This window comes from Bos mutus, chromosome 2, assembly GCF_027580195.1.
Source record: "Bos mutus isolate GX-2022 chromosome 2, NWIPB_WYAK_1.1, whole genome shotgun sequence".
In the NCBI taxonomy this organism is placed as follows: domain Eukaryota; kingdom Metazoa; phylum Chordata; class Mammalia; order Artiodactyla; family Bovidae; genus Bos; species Bos mutus.
The window spans coordinates 22911792-22934466 of NC_091618.1; the positions used below are offsets into that span (position 1 = coordinate 22911792).

The 22675-nt window shown below is 39.8% G+C and overlaps 1 protein-coding gene across 7 annotated transcripts in view; it reads left to right on the forward strand.

Annotated features, from left to right (window-relative positions):
• Nucleotides 1-22675, forward strand: part of DOCK10 (dedicator of cytokinesis 10) — a 304771-nt gene that overhangs the window by 209721 nt on the left and 72375 nt on the right. For all 7 annotated transcript variants that reach the window (XM_070385816.1, XM_070385833.1, XM_070385802.1 and 4 more), the window contains exons 15-24: nt 5101-5223; nt 7564-7643; nt 9814-10001; nt 10491-10556; nt 12281-12373; nt 16929-17052; nt 17237-17358; nt 17735-17821; nt 20614-20706; nt 21147-21265. In XM_070385816.1, the coding sequence (XP_070241917.1) occupies nt 5101-5223; nt 7564-7643; nt 9814-10001; nt 10491-10556; nt 12281-12373; nt 16929-17052; nt 17237-17358; nt 17735-17821; nt 20614-20706; nt 21147-21265 (1095 nt within the window). The remainder of the gene's footprint in view (nt 1-5100; nt 5224-7563; nt 7644-9813; nt 10002-10490; nt 10557-12280; nt 12374-16928; nt 17053-17236; nt 17359-17734; nt 17822-20613; nt 20707-21146; nt 21266-22675) is intronic.

Here is a 22675-nt window from a genome sequence, read left to right on the forward strand (position 1 = left end):
CTCTGCACTTCCACAACAGGGGGACCAGGTTCAATTCCTGGTTAGGGAGCTAAAATCCCACATGCTGCTTGGTGTGGCCAAAAATAAGTAAAATAAAACAGACAAAATCCACAAGCAGATAATTCCAGAAAAAGAGCTGCAGAAGGACCCTGAACATATGAGATGTCCATTCATAATTATAATAAGAGACAAGAAAATTCTAAAATAAAAAATTTTTAAAATAAAAGTCTGTATAAAGATCATATCCACCCCCAGCAAGCCTTTTCAGGTCAATTTGGGACAGTGAATAATAATGTGGGAGAAAGAAGTGAAAGAATCGCCCATTATTGAAAGAAACTGAGCAGTTAGGAAAAGCAGTAAGAATCCTACATTGAAGTTATCTGGTCAGATGTGCTGGAGGAAAGATAGATGAAGTTTCTAGGGAGGTTGGTGATATTACCAACTATTGAAGTATTTATGTCTAGGACAGGAAAGCCAACAAAACCACAAGTTCATGCCACATGAATGCCTGATCAGTGGTTTGGTCATAGGTTAGGAAATACCACCAAATACACCACCAATGTGTGTATATAAATATAGATATACATTTACAGAAATCTCTCTAGCAACTGAGAAAAATGGTTAGAAGAGTATTTCTCAAGATTTTCTGTTAGACCACTTGGGAAAGTGTTATTTAGGGGCTTCTCTGGTGGCTCAGATGATAAAGAATCTGCCTGCCAATGCAGGAAACCCAGGTTCGATCCCTGGGTTGGGAAGATCCTCTGGAGAAGGAAATGGCAACCCACCCCAGTATTCTTGCCTGGAGAATTCCATAGACAGAGGAACCTGATGGGCTACAGAACACTTAATCTAACCACAAAAACAAGTACAAGATACAACCAAAGAAGATTTTAATTTTCCCTTCACAGTGTAGAAACTGCTTTAAATAAATTGTTGATCAAGTCAGGGGAGGGCTCCTTGCTACTCATGTCATTTTGACATGAGCTAGCCTGCTGTCTTATTTGAATACCCTATTGATACTGCAGGTTCTCTGACTCCTTTTCCTTTCCATTCAATTTTCTTGATTGTAGCTTGTCTCATGATACAGCTCTGAGTGTACTCTAAAATCCTTTGGCCCTTAAAATCAACTGCCGCTAAGAAGCCTAAAGTTGACAATAACCTTATAAAGTCATAATATTTCTGCCCAGATGCAATCATTCCACCAGCTGTGAGACACACATATTCATCACTGTGAACATTTTATCTAGGGCTAATTTGGTGCATGTTCTTATTTTTGGCACCAGCTGCAGTGCCATTTTATAGTAAAAAAGATTATATTGAGAGTAGGTAAAGAGAACACATTCAGATGGCTACATACGGTGTTGTACACGCATTGATTCAGGAGAAAGTCAACCTTTACAAATGTGCCTTGCTGGTAATCAAACTCTTTCCACCCATGTAAGGCTCAGAGTTACACGGGCCTAAATCCAGGACAAGAATCTGTTTTTTCTTCCTAAACTTTAAACTTTCGATTTTGTATTAGGCTATAGCTGATTGACAATATTATGTTAGTCTCAGGTGAATGGCAAAGGGACTCTACCATACACATACATGTATCCATTTTCCCCAAACCCCCTTCCTATCCAGGCTGGCACATAACATTGGGCAGAGTTCCCTGTGCTATACAACAGATCCTTGTTGGTTATTCATTTTAAATACAGCAGTGTATACGTGACCTTCCCAAAGTCCCCAACTTTCCCTTACCTCCAGCAACCATAAGTTTGTTTTCTAAGTCTCGAGTCTTCCTGTTTTGTAAGTTCATTTGTATCATTTCTTTTTAGATTCCACAAGTAAGGGATGTCATACAATATTTCTCCTCCTCTGCAGGACAAGAGTGTTTTTGATTTCTTTTCTGTATCCTATGCAGCATTTCAGATGGACCAGAGTAAAAATGCTGGATTTTCTTTAGAATTAAACAAGACTAAAACAAAAATTTCATTCTTTTATCTATACATTTATAAAAAGACAGTGAAGCAACACCCCCAACAAGTGGTTGTCCAACCTCTGTCCAGATCCTTCTAATGTCAAAAATTCAAGTATGTCCCAGAGTGGTTCTGTCTTTTTATAGCTCTAATGATTAGATAATTCTTCAGATATATATATGTATATGTACATATGTCTACATGGGGCTTCCCAGGTGGCACCAGTGGGAACCTGCCTGCCAATGTAGGAGACATAAGAGACACAGGTTCGATCCCTGAATTGGAAAGATCCCCTGGAGAAGGGAATGGCAACCCACTCCAGTATTCTTGCCTGGAAAACTCCATGGACAAGGGAGCCTGACAAGCTATAGTCCATATGGTCACAAAGAGTTTGATACAGCTGAAGCTACTTAGCATGCACGCATGCACACATATATACATATATAATATATACACATTTTTAAGCTGCTTGATAGTCACTTGTATGTTTTGTCTTCCAAAGCCACAGAAAATGTGCTTCAGTTCTGTGTTGTTGTTGTTCAGTCGCTAATCCCATGAGCTGCAGCATGCCAGGCTTCCCTGTCCTTCCCTCCCTCCCGGGGTTTGCTCAAACTCATGTCCGTTGAGTCAGTATGCCATCCAACTATCTCATCTTCGGTCGCCCCCTTCTCCTCCTGCCCTCAACCTTTCCCAGCATCAGGGTTTTTTCCAATGAATCGACTTTTCACATCAGGTGGCCAAAGTATTGGAGCTTCAGCTTCAGCATCAGTCCTTCCAATGAATATTCAGGATTGATTTCCTTTAGGATTGACTGGTTTGATCTCCCTGCTGTCCAAGGAACTCTCAAGAGTCTTCTCCAGCACCACAGTTCAAAAACATCAATTCCTCATTCTTTCTATATATCACAGCTATTCATGCTTATGAATGAAGCTCTCATGGATACCTAAGCTTCTTTTCCTTTAGGCTAAACACAGCATTTTTTTTTTCAATCACACCCCACACATCAAGGCTTTGAGATCATTGCACACCAATCATTGCTCAACTCTGGCAGTTGGAACAGGACATGATGTCTCAGCCACCCTGAAACCATCTGTGTAAATGAATGAGTTCTCTGCTCTCCTGCCAGTTAGCATATTTATCAAGCAGAGACAGAGTGTGTGGTGCTGTGATCAGTGCTCCTCTGTGACGCTCTGTTCTTCACAATGTTTCCAATGTAATTGAGCTATCTCCACAACAGAGCTATGGATAAGAGCAAAATCAGTGATACAGCTCAACCAATAGATTTCAAGTGACTGATTAACCTTAAAAAAAAAAATACTCAATTTAACTTCCTCCTATGAACTCCAGGAGTTGGTGATGGATAGGGAGGCCTGGCGTGCTGCGATTCACAGGGTCGCAAAGAGTCGGACATGACTGAGCGACTGAACTGAACTGAACTGATGTTGAAAAAAATGACACATTCAGACAAAAGTCCTGGATAATATATAAATGAAAATAATCTTCAAGTTAAATATTTTCATTTGTCTCCCACAGTGTTATTTAAGAGAGGACGTTTTTTTCTCTCAGTTACTACTTCACAGAAAAAAACTGAGGAGAAACGTTCAAGGATCCTAAAAATATCATTCTGAGAAATTCCTGGCCCAGCCCTTGTAGTAAAGAATCCACCTGCTATTGTAGAATATGCAAGAGACGGGGGTTCCGTCCATGAGTCAGGAAGATCCTCTGGAGAAGGAAATAACAACCCAATCCAGTAGTCTTGCCTGGAGAATTCCATGGGCAGTGGAGCCTGGTGGGCTACAGTCCACGGGGCCGCAAAGAGTCGGACACGACTAAACACAGCACATAGCTGATTCATGTTCATAGCTCCTGCAGCGTTATTTCATAGAGGACTTTTCTTTTTTCTCTCTCAGTTGCTACTTCACACACACAAAAGAAAAACTAAGGAGAAAGGCTGAAGTATTCTAAAAATATCATTCTGATCCTTTCTTTGCCCATTTTCTAAATTATCTGACACTAAACTCGATCTCTATGATCAGATAACCATTTAAATGACCTTCTCAGCCTATGTATTGAAATCTTTAGCTCATTTAAAGAGTAGTAAGAGTCTCGTGAAGGTTCTTAAGTTAGGAGAAATAAAAATTCAGCATTTCTCTAACACTAAAGACAAATCAATTACACATAGGTTTAATTTTTCTTCGATGGGCACAGAGTATGATAAATCATAGGGAAGAAAAATGGCACTAAGCATGCCATGTATACTTGCTTTTCAAGAAATGTTGCCTCGCATTACTATATTATTGGGGTGAAAAACCTTTATGTATTTTAACTAAATCTATATAATCCCATTGAAATGGATCAAGGAAGGAAATAAATTGTCCAGGTTCATGGTACTCTCTTTGTTTAGTACAAAATGCTTACTCAGGTGTTTTCAATTTTATTTTTGTCTCTGTCCTAAACTTTAGGACATGGGCACCTTTATCTCCATGAAAATGTTAAAGAGTCTGCCTCTCTATACGCATATACACCACCTTATCCCATTTCCTTTACTCGTAAATTCTAATGGCACCACCCAACCCAACATGACCCTAATTTGCCCAGGAAATAATGAAAAAGTAATAACCTGTGTTTCTATTCCTTTCCACATTCCTAATACTCTATGGCTTTGATACATTAAGTGAAAGTGAAAGTGAAGTCACTCAGTCGTGTCCGACTCTCTGCGACCCCATGGACTGTGGCCTACCAGGCTCCTCCCTCCATGGGGTTCTCCAGGCAAGAATACTGGAGTGGGTTGCCATTTCAATGTAATTTGATACATTACTAAATCATAAATAAATGTACTTGTAATTGATACTGGGCTGCTGTCACTTTAAATACTAGGTTGAAAATAAGAAATTAAAGATAACAAATAGAGTATACAAATGAAATTTTTGTCAAAGAAGTTTTCTTGTCTCTTTACTGTATAAGTTCCTTGGAGTTTCTTCCATTTTAAGTGAGAAGTTGAATCACTTTAGTCAACTTAAAAATACATCTTGGTAAATGATATCCAAATACCAAAAGGGGAGCATTGTGGTTCAGTAGTAGAATTCTTACCTCCCTCCCATGCCAGATATCAAACTGAATAAATATTGTTTTCTTTCAGATCAGTATTTAAGGACAACCAGGGAAATGTGGACAGAGACTCAAGATTTTCACCACTGTATAGACAAGAAAGTAACAAGATTTCAGCTGAGGACCTCCTTAAACTAGTGTCAGATTATAGAAGGTAGGACTTGGGGGATACTCTTGAAATCAACATGAATCAGTTACATTGCTACTGTTCGTTTATTATTTCTGCAAAAATAATAATTGATTACCAGATTCTTCAAATACCAAGCTCCTTTGAAAACAGATGCTTTGCAGATGACCTCACATATGCCCAGCTGATACCCTGAGTCAATTTGCCAGAATAATATAGAAGGAGAGTGAAACATTAAACTGTATCAGTGATTGATAGCCATGTAACAAATCACCCCCAAATTTAGTAGCTTAGAACAACATCACTTTTACTCTTGAGTCCATAATTTGAGCATGGCTAGGTGAGGAGACTTTGTCTCTTCTATATATGGCATCGACTGGAAGAGACGAAAAGAGCTAAAGGACCCATTTTTGAGATAGTGCATTTGATGACTGGCAAGTTGGTGCTGGCTGTTGGCTGGGAGTTTGGCTGGAACTGTGGGGTGGAGACCTTGGTTCTTTTCCATGGGAGCCTCTCCATCAGATGCTATGGCTTCCTCGTGGCATGGTGACTGGGTTCTAAGAGTAAGCATACCAAGGGACAGACAGAAATGTGATGATGTGATGATGTTAAGCTCTTTCATGATACATGACTTAACTAAAACTGTCAGTCCTCTGACACACTCAGGATGCTTGTACCCTCTGCCTCTTTGCCAAATATTAGCTGTCTGCCTCTCCTGTCTCAGAATCAACAATTTCTTATCAATTAATTTGTTTATCTAAAACTAAAATAATATACTACTATGAAACATGATTAATATTTTCTGTATCTTCAATAAATGATATAGTTCTATTTAACTAGAAGGGAAGTTTGCCCAATGTCTTTTTTTGTTCTGGAAAAAATATAAACCTTTGAAAGCAAAATAAAGGTAGAATTGAGCCAATATTACTTTTTTTGTGATTCTGCAGGACCACTCCTTACATGGGGAGACGCTCCCCTTTTCAAACTTCATGATCAAAACTCCTATAGCCACTAAGTAGAAAATAAGTATACTTTTTCTCTTTACTTTTTCCCAAATGTATTAAAACATGAAAAGTTGTAACAGCAGAAAGGAATGGGCAAAACGGAAGACCATGTTGTCATGAAACCCATGTTACTGGTGTTTAGCAAAGAAAGTAATCATTATAGCATTTAGAGGGCATCTAGAATACCCAGTCCCGTACTGTGAGATTAAATTATTTCATAGATGCCTCACACCTTATGACACTTATTCTCAGTAGTGTGCTGATAAATGTCTACCCCTGACCCTCTGGCAGGGAAAAACTGATTTGTCCTGATAGCAAAATCCTATGGTGTAAATTCTCCTACCATTGCTGATTGCAAGCTACCAATGGGGCTTCAGCAAACATGGAGTTGGGAAGAAATGTGCACACCATTATATGACATTTCTACCACACAGTTAGATGTAAATAACCTCAAGATCGTGGATCATCTCACCATGTAGTAAAACAATTACTAAGTGATGAAATTTTAGTACTTATTACCTTGGTGTTTCATGTAATGTGTTTAATGGTAAGTTTATATAATTTGATTTTTAATAATGGCTGTGTTTTACAGTTGACAGGCAAAAATAACTGAAAATTTAACCCTCAATTCTCACAAGCTGGAAAGAGCTGACTTGACCCACCGCTATAATTATTCTGCCTCTCAAAGTAGATTTCCTGAGAGGGGTAACATTTGAAACTGTGATCAACAACTTCGACCTTACTATAAAGGAAAATAGGGGAGAAGGTTTTAGGAAAGAGGAAGGGAAAGAAATTCAAGGATTCATAAATTAGAATGAATGTGGGAACAGGGTTAGGTGGTGAAGAAGAATCTACATACACTTGCAAGGGTGGAGAAGAACCAGGGTCAAGGAAAGGTCCCTTTTCCTCTGGGACTGTTGGTGAAGAGGGAAAAAGCAGTTGTTGCAAAAAGCAGCCTTGCTCTCAAAAATTCTTAGAATTCCCCATGAAAATGAATCATTTAAATCAATTCAAATGCTAGCATCTTTTGTTAACAAAGCTATCTACCATTTACCAAAACTAAGAATTTACATTGTACTTATTTGGCTATATAAATGGTTATCTGAAGTGGTACAAACAAGTTTAAAATATCCTTCAGAATATCTATAACTTGATCCCCCCCTGATTTTTATTTGCAAAATCACATACATTTTACTTGTCAACCAGCTAAATGAAATTATTCACAGATTATTTAGGGTTCCACTGTTTATTCTTATCAAAGTTCAGAATTACAGTTGACTTTTTTTTTTTTTTCTTGACAACTGGAATTAACTCATTGTGTGTTTGTGTGTGTGTGTGTGTCTGTGCTGGCATACTTTCACAGAGCTGACAGAATAAGCAAAACACAGACCATTCCCGGAAGCCTGGATATTGCTGTCGACAACATTCCTTTGGAGCATCCAAGTATGATGATGATGTCATGGTTTCTTTGTACAGTTTGATTGGCTTTTTGGTTGGTTGGTTGGTTGGTTGGTTCGTTGGATAGATAGTTTGTTACAGAGATTTGTTTGGGATTTTTTATCTTAAAGTTTGAGATAACTAATTCATTATCGTGTAAAAATTTGGGACTTCTTTCTCCATTAGGACAGACTTATACGTATTATAGGGAGAAGGCAGTGGCACCCCACTCCAGTACTCTTGCCTGGAGAATCCCATAGGTGGAGGAGCCTGGTAGGCTGCAGTCCATGGGGTCTCGAAGAGTCGGACACGACTGAGCGACTTCACTTTCACTTTTCACTTTCATGCATTGGAGAAGGAAATGGCAACCCACCCCAGTGTTCTTGCCTGGAGAATCCCAGGGACAGGAGAGCCTGGTGGGCTGCCGTCTATGGGGTCGCACAGAGTCAGACACGACTGAAGCGACTTAGCAGCAGCGTACATATTATAAGATAGGAACTATATTCAGGGTAACCTAATATTCATCTGGTATACACCATACACCTAGCAGGATATTGCACTGTATCACTTAATCCTCAAACACTGAAGGGTTGCAAATGACAAAGGTCAGTTTCAGAGGTATTGATAAACCTAACCCATATCGGGCAATGCCACACTGTGCTGCCAAAGGGCTACTCCAAACACCGTGTGTAGCTACCCAGGTGGCCATGCAGAAGTTATAGCTGGAATGTTTCTAGACTCTTATTACACAGAGAGCATGTATCTTTCTCAGAATATGGTTCATTTATGTTAGTGAAAATTTAAATTTCAGAAGCAGTTTTATTAATTTATAAATAAGATCTTCAGAATTGATTTATAAGTGGTGAGATTGTTTTTTTCCTTCTTATTATGCTTTTCAGTGACTTTCTCAGTGGTGCAAATAATGAGTAAAGGCATTCTAAAAAAAGCTACAGACAGGAAAAGGATCATTATCACAGGATATTTGAATTACCATGAGCATTATTAAATTTTTCATTCTTATGATTTTTCCACAAGTCACTGTAATATGAAAAAAAAAATCATTCTCACTTAACCCATGGCTCCAAATCACTTTTATATTGATTGGGGTGAAAAACCAGAAGATAAACTAAGCCATTTCCTCTACCTGATGTGTGGGACGTAGATATTATTACCTAGGGAAAAGAAAAATAGCAAAAGAGAAAGCTAAAATATTCTCTCTGAAAGAGCCAGAGAACATCAGAGAAATCTAAACATACAATAAAAAAATTATACATGATTTTTTTGGGAAAAAAATCTTGTAATCTGATTCCCAAGCATATTTAGCTAACCATTTTGCTTGTTTGGACACAGGAAAATTCCAGACGGAGTAAAGGAAGGTATAAAACCTTGCTGTCTTTCATTACCACAGGCTGAAGCCTCCAAACTGTATAGTGACCAGTTTTGATTGATATATTCTTCATGGTCTTTTCCCCCTTTTAGGCTATTTTTTACAAAGTTAGAGTTTAAAAGATGGTAAAAACTGAAGAAAAAATAAAATTGTAACTCATAATGCAGAGGGTGATTATGACCAATGTTGTGAAATCATTCCATAGGGAAAATTACTATTAAGCCGATTGGTACTATCAATAATAAATCCATTGGACAGAGTTTTGTTCCATCACAGACCAATTTTTATACTGTTATGGTTAAGGTCAGTGAACTACTCTTTATCTTACATATGTTAGTCGCTCAGTCATGTCTGACTCTTTGTGAGCCCATGGACTGTAGCCCACCAGGCTCCTCTGTTTATGGGATTTTTCAGGCAAAAATACTGGAGTGGGTTGCCATTCCCTTCTCCAGGGGATATTCCCAATCAGGGGGTCGAACCCGGCCTGGTTACTATGCTCTGAGGATCTCTAGCTAAAATTTACTTTTTATATGAAGGTTACTACAAAAAGAAAATAGTTATAAATCCAAAAGATTTGCCAGTTTTTTGAGACATTAGTTTTGATGTTAAATATATCACTAATTATCTATCATGCTTGCCTCCTATAAATTTTTCATGCCAGCATAATTTAACATAAATTGGTATACAAGTATGGAATTTCTATTTTGAATAGATTCACTTTTAAATAGATTAAGTCTTGTTCACTTTTGATCATGTTCAATGACAAACTTTTATTTCTGATTTTTAAAGACTGTGTAACATCGTCCTTTATTCCTGTCAAGCCTTTCAATGTGACGGCAAAACCAGAACCCACAGTGGAAGTGGAAGAATTTATTTATGACTCAACAAAGTATTGCCGTCCTTATAGAGTATACAAAAATCAGATTTACATTTACCCCAAGCACCTCAAGTATGATAGCCAGAAATGTTTCAACAAGGTATGATATGTTTCTGAAATATCATCCTCTCTCGCTACCCTATTTAGACCATATTAAGATGGCTTCTTGGAAGTTCAAATACAAATTACTATGGACCAACACTTAGGGATAGAAAACTATTTGAATAAAATGTTTAATGAGAGGCAGTGATGAGTTTTACCTTAAGTGTTTAAGGATACACATTTTGTAATATATGAATAATCCTTTCACAAATCAGCCCTAAATAATTTTATTCTATTTTTAGTTTATTAAGAGAGACTCTGAAAATAGCATACCTGCACTTTCAATGTGAGCCTTTTATTCCCTTTTAAATAATCTCTCCCAATCCTTCTGCTCTTTCTGAGCACTGTGAATAATATCACAAGAAAATGTTGGCTAGTCTACATTTTTCAGATTTAATTAGAAGCTACTTATTTTAGGCACTTGGATTGTTTTGTGATGTTATCTAACAGGAAATTACAATGTCCATTTCCTCTGCTGTAATTTCAGGCACGAAATATAACTGTGTGCGTTGAATTCAAAAATTCTGATGAGGAAGATGCCAGGCCCTTGAAGGTGAGCCAAGCCCCAGAGGGAACACAGCATAAAGGGGGAAGCAGGAGCCCTGGTTCCCTCCACCACCAAGAGGCTTTTATTTTAGTGTGCTTGAAAGCGGAGCACTTAGTACGTTTATTTTAAGTTTCCTAACATGTACCTGATTGAATAGCCACCATTAACTAGATCTATTAGAAATGCCAGTCTCATGGCTCCGCTTAGCTTTTCATGATTTGGAAAAAAGGAAGGCATTCTAGTGTGAAATCAATGCAAAGATTCCCCGCTGGAAGTCTTTGCCCTTTTCAGAGATTAGCCTGCATCTCATGAATTCACCGTACTTGATTTCAAATGCCACATCCCAGCTGGCCTTCACGTGGTCTGTGTAGAAGGGCTGCTCCTACTGGCCTGATGACTAATGCAGGTGCCCCGTGGGATGCTCACTTTTATGGAAGGTGCATGTGGCCATCTGCCTGAGGACCTGGGAAATGGCCCTGGGAAGCTGGTCCCTGCTGTTGATCACATGATTTAATAAGATCAATAAAACCATGAGGTTTGTATGAACTGGGCTGTTTGAACCTATAAAACTGCAACTAGATGGCTTTTTTTCAGAGATCATATTTGATGTATGCTGTTTTTATTTTAGGAACTTCAAACAACATAAAGTAACCTATAAAAATAGAGTGGAAAATTCTTTTTAGTGGGCTTGCAGCCAGATCTTCCTAGTTTCAATGAATCAGAGGAAAGAGATAGTAAAGGACAAAACTAATTTCTAGCTAACCCCCACAATTATCTGAGATCATCTCTTAAAGCACTCTGTCAGGGACCAGTTGTATTCTCCAAACTCAGAAGGGTGGTAGCATTATTCAGAAGAGCAGTAATCAGTTTGAGTGATTGAATGAATCATGCAGAGTGGAGAGAAAGAGTTCTTTAAAATTGTCCTAAGGTATTCTCAGCCTCCTCAGGTTCCAAGTTCCACAATAGCATTAGCAGCAGGAGAGAAAAACTAAAATGAAATGAAATTGTCAGGCGAACAATAGCAGTGAGCAGATGGCAAACACACCAGGCCTGTTAGAGCATTGCTTATGGGGAAAATTCTTAAAAATGAAAAGTACTTGCAGGTATGTGTGACCTTTGTTTCATTGCATTCTAGAGCATTACTCAGAGATACAGCTAACTTCAGTAGAGGGACTCTGAACCTTGGGCTAAAGGGACTTTTATGACAAGAAAGTACCATATCCCCACCCACTGGCCTGATTAGGATCTGGGATAGAAGAAAAATACAGAATGGTAGAGCCTGGAACCAGCCCTAGGATTCCAGCATTCTTGGTTGGGGCTGGTATGTCAAGAACTGGGGTCAAACCAAGCCTTGTGGTCACCCAGGACAGATGACCTTAAACTCTACATCAGAGTTGGATACCATGGGCTGCAGGAATCAGAAGTGAACAGTCTCTTATCTCCGGTAATCAAAGTTAGGTAGTGAACTGACTCAGATATTCAGTTTTGATGTAATATCTACAGAGTGAATTAAAGCCTTCATATTTTCTTCAACAGTGCCCCACTGTAGAATAAATACAGGACAGCAGATCAAAGAAGTTCAAGGCTAATTAGATGTCAGCTAAGCCTGGAAGTTTATCACAAAATTTATCTTTGTTCCAGAAGGGGAAACTGAAAAAAGTTGTGGCCTTTCTGTGCTTAGGGTTAATTTCAGACCCTCATAATTATTCAACTCATGATTTTTTAAACAGTGTATTTATGGAAAACCTGGAGGGCCCCTCTTCACCTCGGCTGCCTACACTGCAGTTCTGCACCATTCCCAGAATCCAGATTTCTCAGACGAGGTAAGGCTCAAGACTTCCCTGCCCTCAGCAGCTCCTTAAAAGATGTGTGAGCGGGTGAGATAATACATGATGATAAACGCTCTCTCTTGACTACACCTCTGACTCAGGACGTTCCCTAGCAGGTGTTTACGTAACCAAGCTTCCAAAACTACATTCATTGACAGTTGCCTCAGGACTATGTTGAAAATTTATATATTTCAGCATATGATTATCTTTTTAAAATGTGAAATTTTTATTCTATCATTCCTTTCAAATTAGATGAATTTTTTATCTTATTTCATTGGCTACTATAACAAAGATCGTATTAGATAGTTCTTACCAATCAGTAGCAGCATTTCCAGAGAAGGCAATGGCACCCCACTCCAGTACTCTTGGCTGTAAAACCCCATGGGTGGAGGAGCCTGGTGGGCTGCAGTCCATGGGGTCGTGAAAAGTCAGACACGACTGAGCGACTTTACTTTCACTTTTCACTTTCACGCATTGGAGAAGGAAATGGCAACTCACCCCAGTGTTCTTGCCTGGAGAATCCCAGGGACAGGGGAGCCTGGTGGGCTGCCGTCTATGGGGTTGCACAGAGTCGGACACGACTGAAGCGACTTAGCAGCAGCAGCATTTCATGTCTTAAGGAACAAAACAAAAAAGGCTAGAGTATGAGCCAGCATTGTTGCTTATAACCTTCATAGTAATTGAAGGAGCTTGGACCCCTTCCCCTCAGGACCTTCTCTGCCAGTTCTTAAGACTCTCTTATTATGTGCCAGGCACCACACTGTCCTCCAAGTACGCACCATCTCCCTTCATCCACTCAGCTTTCTCCAGAGAACCAGAGCCAATAGGAGGATAGATAGATATAATTTAATACAAGGAGGCTTAAAAGTCCCACAGTCTATCATCTCCAGCTGGAAACCCAAGAAAGCCATTGGTGTAGTTCAAAAGCTTGAGAACCAGAGTGCCTATTGTAGATTCCAGGCCAGGTTTGAAGGCCTGAGAACCAGCAGCACCAAGGGCAGGAGAAGATCAGTGTTCCGGGTCAAGCAGTCAGGCAGGGAGGGAGTTCCACCTTCCCCAGCCCTCTTGTTCTATTCTGGACCTCAATGGAATGATGGTCACCCCCATGGCTGATCTCTTCCACAAACAGCCTCACAGACACGCCCAGAAATCATATTTAACTGGCTATCTGAGCATCCCATGGCCCAGTCAAGTTGACACATAAAATGAACCTTCACGCCTTCCTACTTTACAGATAAGGAAACTGGGGGTCAGGGAAGCAACTCTGCCTAGGGCATGTAACTATGAAGTGACAGTCAAAATATAGGCCAGGCCATGTGACTCCAGAGCCTGAAGCTTCACCACTCTGCTAGAACACATCTAAAACACTCACTGGGGGACTTCCCTGGTGGTCCAGTGGTTAGGACTCTGCACTTCCACTGCCAGGAGCCTGGGTTCAACCCTTCACTGGGGAACTAAGATCCCATAAGCAATGCAGCGTGGCAAAAAAAAAAAAAAAAGAACAATAGCAACAACAAGAAAGCTTCGTTGGGTTAATGGTAAATTACTATACACATGTCAGCTGGTAGTATAAATAGCTTCAGAAAAACAAGTTCCAATAATTTAATTTCTAACCATTAAACTAAGGTCTGAACTCATGAAACCTGTCAGTATGATGTCTGGGATTAAAAATATCACAGCTTTTGTATTAATTTCCTGTTGCTGCTCTAAGAAATTATCTCAGTTTAGTGACTTAAATAACACACATTGATGATCTGACAGTTTGTTGTGCAGGTCAGAACTCTGAAATGGGTCCCCAGGGCTGAAATCAGGTGTCAGCAGGGCTCCATTTCTCCTGGAGGCTCTGGAGAGAATCCTTACCTTGCTTTTCCAGTTTCTGGAAATGCCCACATTCCTTGGCTTTTGACCCTTTCCAGCAGTGTCATCACTCTGACCTCTGTTTCTCTCCTCGCATTTCTTATGACCCTGACTCTTCTGCCTTCTCTGATAAGGACTTTTGTGATTACATTGGCTCCACTGGACTAATCTGGTTTAATCTCCCCATCTCAAGACCCTTAACTTAGTTGCACCTGCAAAGTCCCTTTTACCATGTAAGGAAACATATTCATATATTCTGGGGATTAGGACATGGGGGACATCTTTCCATGCTAAGTTGCTCAGTGATGTCCAACTCTTTGCAATCCTATGGACCATAGCCCACCAGGCTCCTCTGTCCATGGGATTCTCCAGACAAGAATACTGGAGTTGAGTGGGTTGCTATGACCTCCTCCAAGGGATCTTCCCAACCCAGGGATCGAACCTGTGTCTCTTATGTCTTGTGCAAACGGGTTCTTTACCACTAGCACACCTGGGAAGCCCCAGGGACACTGTGGGCAGGAGGTGGGGGGGGGGGTGCTATTATTCTGCCTATTGCCCTTGGTTACACTCGGACCATTTTTAAACTTATTAAAAGAACACTGATGAAACCACAGACCTGAGGAACCTTATCTCCTTCTTCCACATCCATTTAATGCTCTTAATTTTTTCCCTATAAATTTAGGACAGAGGTGAAAAAAAAATTAAGAGAAAAGTCTATTACCGTATTACTGAATATTTACTACAATATTGACCCTTTGACAAAGCCCATCTGAAAGGCGCATTCTCTGTCGACGTATAAGATTAAAAGGAAAAAAAGGATGTTCTTAGGGTTAAGTGTGGCTTTTAATCTCTCTCACTCTCATGTGCTTCCTGGAATCCTTGTAAAAGCCGTGAGCTTCTCCACAGGAGAACGTGTATCTCATGAACAGCCTGGTGAACTATGCCATGCAGATTCAAAACCATTTTCTGCTTTGTATTGCAAAAAGAAATGATTGCCTTAATTATAAGCATGGCTATCAATTCTTCTAAGACACTGTTAAAAATATAATGTGAATATTTGCAGTACTCACTTCTGAGGAGTATTTGCCTTAATATGTAGTTTAACTGGAATTCTTAAGCACCTGTTTCATTCCTATGTGCTCTGGCTAAAAAAATAAAATTTCATTCTTCTGCATTGTTAGTTATTGAATGTATTGAATGTACAGTTCAAAAACTGTATATTGGCTTTGTTACCAGGTTAAAATGCTGGTGTATAACGAATATATGTAAGCTGCAAACCATTCTAATTCAGAAGTTCTCAAACTTTACCAGGCATAGAATCACCCAAAAGGCTCGTTAAAACACAGATTACTGAACCCTGCCCCCCCCAGGATTTTTGGATCCTGTATATGTCTGGGATGGGGCCCGAGAATTCACGTTTTTAGACAAGTTTCTAAGTGATGCTGATACTACTGTCCCAGGGATGACACTGAAAATCTATTAATAAATTCTCTCCTGAACAGTGTGAAAATAAATTAACTAGCTATATAGATGCACAGAGTCTAATAAATAAATTGGTAGATAATTTGCTTAGGTCTCTGGGCTTCCCTGGTGGCTTACCTGGTAAAGAATCTGCTTGCAATGTGGGAGACCAGGGTCAATCCCTGGGTTGGGAAGATCCCCTGGAGAAGGGTAAGGCTACCCACTCCAGTATTCTGGCCTAGAGAATTCCATGGACTGTATAGTCCATGGGGTCACAAAGAGTTGGACACAACTGAGTAACTTTCACTTCACTTTCACTATCACCTTATTGCTTGATTTGATGTTCTTTCTAGACACTGCCTTGTTGCTAATATTGAACTGAATGTAGGTTACCTGCCTGGGATCCTGGGATTCCAGTGTGACAGATGTTCTTGTCCTGGAACGTGCTAGTAATTACTGACGAGTCTATCCTCCTAAGTGACTCAAAGCCCCCTAACGTCTCTCGCCTTGTTTGCTTCCTCTATACCATCCTACTTCACAAGACTGTTGAGGGAATTAAATGACAGCCTATGTGACAGAGATTTAAAAACTGAAAAGCATCGCCTGGGGATCTTGTTAAAATGAAGATTCAGATTCCACGTGTGTGGAGTAGTGTCTTGAGTTTCTGTACATCTAACCAGCTCCCAAGTGATGCTTGGTCCATGCACACCCTTTGGGAGGCGAGGACAACTTAATTCATGTCCCTTGATAATAAGTCCTTAATCTGTGCCTTATTTACATTATACAGTTATGTCTCCTTGTGTGTTTTTCATATGTGTATGTCTGTTTGTATATGTGTGTGTGTTTAATTCACGGCAAAATCTGTTGTTCAGTCGCTCAGTTGTGTCTGACTCTTTGTGACCCCATGGACTGCAGCATGCCAGGCCTCCCTGTCCTTCACTATGTCCTGGAGTTTGCCCATGATGACATAAATTACCTAAGGAGAAACACTGGGTAGTCTAAATTATCATCATCCACCACAATAAAGAAGTAAAAATATAATCTTGATGCATTAGTGCTAGCAGGATGGATATGTACTAAGAATTAAATCAGTGCTTCTAGTGCTGACTTAAACGTGGACCTAGATTTCAGTTAAAGACTTTTTAAAAGGTTAAAGTGCCTATGCTTTGTCTTGCCCTGACCCTAGGAAATGATTTCAGTCTCATCCCAGCTACTATCTCTTTCATTGCAGGTGAAAATTGAGCTCCCAACACAACTTCATGAGAAACACCATATTCTGTTTTCTTTTCATCATGTCACTTGTGACATAAATGCGAAAGCCAACGCCAAAAAGAAGGAGGCACTGGAAACACCAGGTACTGACCAGAAGCGATCCGACATGGCCATACATGTCATCTCTGGGACTTGAATTGAAGAGCTGATTTATTTAGAGTTTTTAAACTAGGTTTTGTATTCATAAATGATAAATAGCTTTCTTTTTACTCCTCACCGTGAAGGTGTGTACTGAAAAGTTTTCTCTCTGTTTTTCTTTTTTAACAGTTGGATATGCTTGGCTTCCTTTGATGAAAGATGATCAGATAGCTTCTCAAGAGTATAATATCCCAGTAGCAACGAGCCTGCCTCCAAATTATTTAAGCTTTCAAGATTCTGCAAATGGGAAGGTACTGGGTAGCATACAACTTAAGAGAAAAGATACATGGGCTAAATGACATGAGGTTATCTTCCACTGGCTATTTAAATTAATCCCACCTTATGTATTCATCCACTGTAATTAGAAATCAACTGTACCTGTAATATTTCAATACCTTGTTTTGTTTGTGGCCAGTAGAAATGATCTATTCAAAATGATCCCCTGATATCACATTGGTATCATTTACTAATACTGCGAAATGTATTTGCATCTCTCATTTTCCATCTCTATAGTAATGTGAGACTAATGGATCAAGGTGGCAAATTAACATAAACTAAATAACCTATTTATTGACATTTCCTTTCTCTCAAATTGCCGCAGTGACAGTAACAAACTCTTTTTTGCAGCACACTGGGAGTGACATTAAATGGGTTGATGGTGGTAAACCACTTTTCAAAGTATCGACATTTGTTGTATCAACAGTGAACACTCAGGTGAGCATGTTATCCTGATACTATCCAACTGCAGACCAAAATTCCAGAAGTGTATTTATCAAGATGACACTTCCCTTGGAAGATGGTTTGCTTCCAATGACAACACCCAAGTGTTAAAAATATGAAACATTTAAAATTAAAATTGTGGACCTTTCCCTTGAAACTCAGTCTAATTTCCAATGCCTATCCAAGCCTCCTCTCATGGAGCAAAGGCCATGAAGTGGTCAAAACTGTGTCTGAGAGCCACTTTGGTCAACTTCTGACACAGGGATTTTGGACAAGTCACTTCACCCCCGCAATCCCATGTCCTCATCAGGAAAATGATAACAATAAAAGAAAATCTCCACCTAAGATTGCAGTAAGGCTCAAAATGAGAAACTGCATGTGAAAACGTCTCATGAACTACAAAATGCTGAACACAGGGAACTATTACCACTGTCATAGTACCATAAAGCTCACCCCTTCCCTTGCAAGGCAGCTTATTTTAGCGCAGTGGGAGAAGTTTTATGATACTGATTACGAACTACAAAGCAAACTGTTACCTGTACATAGAATAAGTATTGCTCCTTTCTTAACTTCAATGTGCATTTGGTTGTTGTAGTTGTGTGTGTGTGTGTTTGTTTTTGTTTCTTTTTTGTTGTTTTTTAGTTTTTGTTTTGTTTTGTTTTGCTTTAGCACATACTTGGTTGCTAAGAAAAGTGAAATAATCCAGCATATATTGATCAAAATGTCTTTCCATAACCACTGGCACCTCAAGCCAAATTGAGTCCTCTTCCCCAGTCCTGTATCATAACTTCTTAAATACATCTTTTCTCTGATGCCATCAGCCTCAGTCAAGTCACAATAAGATGACTGTTCTCCACCAAATCCTGCATTTATGTATCTCAGAATCCTGAGTTTCTCTTTGTCATGCTTCCAGCTACTTTCCTCCAAACAGCTCAGGTCCCTCTGTGACTCACCGTTACTTACCTTTCTCTATATCAGCTTCCACTGCCCACACAGTCGTCGCCCTGGAAGACACCTTCCTTCCTCTATAGCGGTGTTTACATCAGTTTTTGAAGACCCAAGGTCCTTTCACGCACTGTGCCCTCTGTCTGCTTCCATTCCTCCAGAATGCAGGGATTTTGTGACACTGCCTTTCCTCAGCCAGGAAAGCTATCTCTCTCTCTGCCTCCCCTCCCCTCATCAGTCTTTCAGCTCCTATGCATCCTTCAAATCTTGGTTCAAATATCACCTCCTCAAAGAAGTCTTCCCTATCTGCTGACCTCTCAGACATGCTGTATCATCTTGTCATATACCGTCTGACACCCTGTTTTCCTTTGAAGCACCTGTCTGATTGTGAGAAAATAGAAATATAAATTGTGTGGAAACCATGGTGTCGTATCCATCTCAGGGGCATTATGGAAGGACCAGAGGAAGGGTGTGGGTTTTCCTTGCCCACAGCTCTGTCCTCCATGCCAACTGAGGATCTGACAAATAGCTTTCACTAAATAATTCTTGAAAAAATAACATGAAACTGAAAATATTACTCACACACACACACACACACACACACACACACACACACACACTGACCTGTGGGGAACTCAAACCACAGATGCCCCTCTAGAGCTGACAAATGCCAGAGAAACACCCAGAAGAGTGTGAAAATTCAGAGTGCTAGTTTCTCAGTCGTGTCTGACTCTTTGCGACCCCACAGACTGTAGTCCTCCAGGCTCCTCTGTCCATGGAATTCTCCAGGCAAGGATACTGGAGTGGGTTGCCATTCCCTTCTCCAGAGGATCTTCCTGACCCAGGAATTGAACCTGTGTCTCCTGCATTGCAGGCAGATTCTTTGCCACCTGAGCCACCAGGGAGTCTGTATCCCACTTCCTGACTATGTAACTTTGATCCCCAGCATTTCCAACGTGACATTTGCTTCAGGAAACAACATTAAAGGACAGATTGGTTTGCTCCAGCTGCCATTATAAAATACCACAGACAGGGTTGCTTAAACAGAAATATATTTTCTCACAGTTATAGAGGCTGGTCGTCTGAGATCAAGGTGTCAGAGTATTGTCTTCTTCCAAAGCCTCCCTCCTTGGCTTTCCTCTGTGTGTGAATATCCAAGTTTGCTCTTCTGTAAAGACATCAGTCATATTTGGGCTAGGACCACACGAACCACCATAATTACCTCTTTAGAGGCCTTATTTTCAAATATGGTTACAACCTGAGGTACTGGGAGTTGGGACTTCAACACATGGATTTTGGAGGGGACACAGTTCTGCCCCTAACAAAGGACAGGAGTCAACTTTTATTTCACGATGCCAGGTGGACTTCCTAATTTTTTATTAATGCTGACATTTTAAGTCTGAAAGTATCCCTGTGCATATTAAACCGTACCCATTCTCGTGTGTATTAAAGAATAGTAAGAATAAATGATAGAAGTCTGTGGAATAAGCAGGAACAGGAAGATGATAGAAGAGAATTTAAGAAAGAAAGAAAGAAAAAAAAAGAGGGAGGAAAGGAGTAGGAACAGAGTCAAGAGAAGAAATTCTCTAGCCGTTGTCATGTGGCCCAGAAGGACACAAATCTCTGAGAATGAAATAGGAAGGAGAGCAGACTTTGTGGTTCAGGTCAAGCCCTCAGCATGCCAGAACAGCTCCAGAAATGAGAGGTCTGTCTCTCTGCCTGCTTGGTAAAGCGCCTCACACCAAGTCATCTGCCCTACAGAAGGACTCACCTCCCATCACCATGATTGTTACACAGCTTATGTGTCATCAGAAAAATCAATGCTTTTTTTGCTGTTTCAGGATCCACATGTGAACGCATTTTTCCGACAATGCCAAAAAAGGGAGAAAGATATGTCTCAGTCACCTACCTCGAATTTCGTTCGCTCCTGTAAGGTAACATGATGTTCAAATAGTTGCAGTGGTCTCCAGGATGGAAATAGGCAAAGCAGACCTTTACATTTTGCATTGAGTAGCAAGCTTCAGGGTAATTATTCTTGAAGCTTTTTAAACACCTTACCATTTCCAAGAGGAAATGATTTTATTTCACAGTTCCTAAAAGGTGTCTGTCTGTATAATGGGAGAGTAAGCAAAGATCAGTTTCTCCAAAATAAAAATGGTTGAAAATCAGAGTCAATTGACTCTGAATTAGTTAATTAGATGTAGAGTCTTTGCAACATTTACCCTCATGCCTGTATGTCATGAGAAATGCCATGAAAAATAAAGCCAAACAAAGGTGAACTGCTGTATTCATATTCAAGTCCTGATGAACATCAGTCGAATGTGCTTTAAATTTAATCAATGACCTTTTTTTTTCTGTCCTGCCAATTTAACAGAACTTACTGAATGTGGAAAAGATTCATGCAATCATGAGTTTTCTGCCTATAATCTTGAATCAGCTCTTCAAGATTCTGGTACAGAATGAAGAAGATGAAATAAGCACCACTGTGACCAGGTATTCATAGCACAGCCTTGGGAGAAGAGATTTTATAAGCTGTGGTGACAGACAACTCTAACTGAGTGGCTACATAACTGTGTATGCTTGCATTTCGTTTGAACATATATCTCAAAGTTAAGTATGTCTCACTCTTGAGTTCTTACCTTCTAATCATCTACTATTATCATCCATGTGGAGTTTTAGACCTCTTTTTTTAACTTTTCCTTCGTGCTTTTTAATTATACTTTTTTATTTTGAGATAGTTATAGAGGCACTTGCAGTTGTAAGAAGTAATACAAAAGAGAGCTCATGTTCTCATCAGATGTTCCCAATGGTGACATCTAGCAAAACTATAGGACAGTATCAATCCCAGAATATTGACATTGAAAGAAGCAGGAGACAGAACATCGCCCTTCCCAGAAAGATCCCTCATGTTGCCCTTTTATTGACACACCTGCTTCTTTCTCATCTCGGTCCCCACCCGTTATTCCTGGCAACTGCTAATCTTTTCTCCATCTCTAAAATTTTGTTACTTTAAGAATTTTATATATGTTATATTGAAATTTTATATGTAATATGAGTACATATATTTTTATATTATATATTCCATGTATTTATATAAGTTGATAAATTTATTATATAGTCTATTTTAAATTTATATATAAGTTATATGGATTTATGAGGGCTTCCCAGGTGGCACAGAGGTAAAGAATCTGCCTGCCAGTGCAGGAGACACAAGAGACACAGGTTCAACCCCTGGGTAGGGAAGATCCCCTGGAGGAGGAAATGGCAACCCATTCCAGTATTCTTGCCTGGAGAATCCCATGGGCAGAGGAACCTGATGGGCTATAGCCCATGGGATTGCAAAGAGTTAGACACGACTGAGCATGCACACACGCACAAATGTGGAATTATATCATATGACAGTGTGTAACCTTTAGGAATTGGCTTTTTTCACTCAGCATAACTCTCTGGAGATTCATCCAGGTTGTTACATCAATCAATAGTTCTCTCCTTTTTATGTGAGTAGTATTCTATATCATAATATGTTTAAAACTCACCCATTGAAGGATAGCTGGATTGTTTCCAGTTTTTGGTAGATTTGGGGTGAACATAAGTTTCCATTTCTCTGAAAAGAACAGTTGCTAGGTCATATGGTAGTTGTATGCATTGGGTTTTTTCATATTTATTTATTTCTTGAGCTTAGTTGTGACACACAGGATCTTTGGCCTTTGTTGCAGCATGCAGGGTGTTTAGTTGTGGCATGCATGCTCCTAGTTGCAGCATGGAGGATCTAGGTCCCTGCCCAAGGATTGAACTCAGTCCCTCTGCACTCGGAGCTCAGAGAGCTAGCCACTAAGCCACCGGGCAAGTCCCAAAAGTGCTGGTTTTAAGAACATGCCGAATTATTTTCCTGAGTAGCTGTAC